The sequence below is a fragment of the Tuber melanosporum genome (assembly GCF_000151645.1).
Source record: "Tuber melanosporum whole genome shotgun sequence assembly, scaffold_223, strain Mel28".
Classification (NCBI taxonomy): Eukaryota; Fungi; Ascomycota; class Pezizomycetes; order Pezizales; family Tuberaceae; genus Tuber; species Tuber melanosporum.
The window spans coordinates 54,748-58,057 of record NW_003298890.1 but is presented as its reverse complement, the minus strand read 5'-3'; the positions used below and the strand labels follow the sequence as shown (position 1 = coordinate 58,057).

Below are 3,310 nucleotides of genomic sequence, written 5' to 3'. Positions count from 1 at the left end.
CAACGATCGGGTATATTGTTGTCAGAGGGATTATCGTAAGGGCGATCTCATGCACAAGTCTCCTCATGCGAGGGTCATAAGTATCCCTGCCCTTTGAAGTTCCATCGACATCAACCTCCTCACTCCTACTTATCCGCTTACGCTGACTATCGCCATCAGCTCCCTCATCGCCCTTTGCATCCTTAAACACCTCAATCCATCGCACAACTGCCTCCTCGAGCCGGCTAAGTAGAATCATTTCAATCTTACTATTCAACTCCCCAACCCAGTGTGGTAAATTGACATAATTCTCCAGGTTGAGTTGATCAACGGCGGTTTGAATGACTTCGAGCTTGTGTTGGAAGGCGTCAACATCATAAGGACAAGAGCAAAGTTCCGCCATGGCCTTTTGTGATGTCTCGTGAATGCTAGCCAGTGTCCCAGTCTTGATTTGGAGAATAGAGACGGCAGCTGCGAAGTCTCGGACGAATTGCACATGTTTGCTCTCCCTTCCTTGTAACGATGTTGAATGATCAATGTTTCCATTAGGAGGATACTGCAGTTGTCTCAAGTGCACTTCATAAGAGTGAACAAAAGACTCCCATTTCAGGGGGGTGCCCTTGCCTATCAAGCTGTGCACGTCGTTTTGATAACCACTAAGCAGGATCGAAACATCGGACATCTCGGATATTGTTCTATTAATTTGAGCAAAAGTTCGAACAGTTTCCATCAAACTAACTGCGTAAGGATAAACACGTTTTGCCTCCTTGGAAATATTAATGATTGTGTGGGGAACTTGAAAGTTAAGCCATAAAAGATTCCGGACCTCCTTGAACAGCGCAATGACCTGAGGATCGAAATTGACCACTAGCTCCAAAGAGTTACCGGCAGCCCTATTTCTTGTGATACTGAACAATCTTCCCGAGATGGATATGTTGCGCTTTTGCACATCTCTTGACCAGGTGTCAAAGATCGGGCGTGTATCCAATTTCTTTCTAAAAGTGACGCTTTCCCCTTGCAGCTTGTGCCCTTCGTGATAAAGCTCCCAGCCATGCCCCAGAACGTCCTCAACCCTCTTCATATAAGCGTTTAGTTGCCTCTCGATCTGCCTGGCCCAAATAATTGCGCCCGAAATTGGAGGTAGGTCATGCAATTGGGCCATAGCATGTGCCTCGGAATGCCCATATTGCTGCTTGAATCGCTCGTGGAGAGCTGCAATATCAAGTTTAACGCTGTCGATAAGTTGCGTCTGATACTCCTGAATAGCACCCCGAATCTTTGGTCGCACAAAGAGGGCATTGAATTTTGAGAACACCCGAAACATCTCATTCGCAGTCTTTGCGGTAGCCAGCCTATCCCTCAATCGGGCAATGATGGAATTCTCCACACGGGAAGTTCGTTCATTGTATGCATTCTCCGCCGTGATCCAAATCTCCGTACCTTCGGGCGACACATCCAAAACGTCTACATCCTTTAGAACAGCATATGCCTGGGAAACCTCCTCGACGGCGTCAACATCACCAATGTCTCCCGACACAGCTCCCCCCTCCCTCGAGTTCGGGTTGGTACCATTCTCGTACGAGTTAGGGCCGAGAACGTTTGCGATTGTTCGTTGCAACTGCTCATGGCCATGTCGGAAGCCTTTGACATAAGCCAGCCTCTCTTGGGTTTTAAGGTGTCCGGCTGCTATCTTTATCGGGATGAATTTCTCGGATCGCTTCCTCGTTACCTCTCGAGCAACATTAGTAAACTCTTTAATGTTATCGTCCCAAGTTCTAAAGATCCCTTCGGCAACATTCATCAACGACTCAAAGTCGTTATATTCCAAATGCATCAACCGACGCCCACTAAGTAGTGTATGGATTTGGGAGTCCAGATCTGCAGAAATGGCCTCCACAAGTGGAAGTGCCCTCCGAATGGGGTAAGGACATATCCGTAATTTCTTGTTGAGATGAACAAAAATTCCGACAATTGCATCCTGAACTTTCGCAAGGCTTGTTGCAGACAGTAGTTCATCGAGTGGAAAATCGCGCATAAGTTGATTGTATTTTTGCACTATTAGAATTGGGCCGTCAGTGGGTATCCCGACCTGGATCGCCTAGGTGCTTGAATGGAAAAGAAACCCACCCTTGTCCGTAGCCTCCTTCAACCCAGTGTCTGCGATAAAGCTGACAGTCGCATGGAATCGCTTCGCATGCTTCAATATTTCCAGGGTAAGCTGTACTCCATCGCTCCTAAGTTGCTCCTCTATGCCCTCCAAAGCACTCTCCATTGATAGCCAAAAATTAATCTCTTGGGTAGCAGTCCCACTCTCGGTGTCTCGGGACATTCTAGTTATCGACTGGATTGACTTAATCCAAGCATTTACAATGGACTGAAGGCCATTGAGGAATGTGCTATCTTGCAATAAATTTGCGGGTATAAGGTCCAACGAAGGTCGCGTATTCCTAAGCGAAGCCTACATTCATGTCAGTCTCTTTACAATACCACTACTCTAAATGATGGATCATTCATACCTCATCCACAGCCAACTGCACTACACTGTGGAGGTTCAATAACAGCTCCGGTATTTCGATATTCTGCTGCAAATGTAGAAGAGAGAGCTCTAACTCGGCAAGCTTTTTCTTCGTAACAGGAATACCAGTCTTGGCATCACCGTCAGCAAAACGGTTGATCCGCCCGTTAGACTGAGTTTCTTGGCCTTTGGTATAGGCATCGAAGTAAGGTCCCAAAGCCGAATGCACAACAGAATGCAATATCTCGAACGGTGATACCGAACCTTGAGCACTACTATTCAACGCTACCGTCCCGGGAAGGTTCATAATTTGTATTTGGGCATGGAGAGGAATAGAGGAATCCAGAGGCTGAGGTCGCTTGATAATGGCAACAGATGCAACCGTGGATGGTAAGGACGATAACTCTGACGCAATGGAGTACGTGTATGATTGTGAGATGGTTCCGGAAACAGCTATACCAAATTATCAGTAGCTCTTGATGATGATAAACAAGGGAAACGAGGGTAACCCGACTCACAGATGGCATCGTTTGGAGATTCTTCAATCTCCACGAGGTCCTTCGAGGCATATAACGCCACAATTGGCTCTGCAGCGAACCTTGAGCATTTCTGCAAAGTCTCGGAATAGCGACTATCTGAGAGAAGACTCCCGGGAGCTTCCAACTCTCGTCTGGTAGCGCCGACTGTAACAGAGAGGACTTCTGTTAGATAGTCAACAAGTAAAGTGGGATTCAGGGGCGGAAGTAAAGAGGTAGTCGATGCGGATGGAGATACGACTGAATTGTTGCCGGAGGACGCAACCAGAGAGCCATCCAT

At 47.1% G+C, this 3,310-nt stretch overlaps 1 protein-coding gene across 1 annotated transcript in view; it reads right to left on the bottom strand.

Annotated features, from left to right (window-relative positions):
• The window catches only part of GSTUM_00000794001 (uncharacterized protein), a gene marked incomplete at its 5' end in the record, with an annotated part of 14,050 nt that extends 10,740 nt beyond the window's left edge, over positions 1-3,310 (bottom strand). Inside the window, 6 exons of the mRNA XM_002838113.2 lie at positions 5-484; positions 572-1,529; positions 1,599-2,034; positions 2,107-2,437; positions 2,496-2,947; positions 3,013-3,310. Of these exons, the coding sequence (XP_002838159.1) occupies positions 5-484; positions 572-1,529; positions 1,599-2,034; positions 2,107-2,437; positions 2,496-2,947; positions 3,013-3,310 (2,955 nt within the window). The remainder of the gene's footprint in view (positions 1-4; positions 485-571; positions 1,530-1,598; positions 2,035-2,106; positions 2,438-2,495; positions 2,948-3,012) is intronic.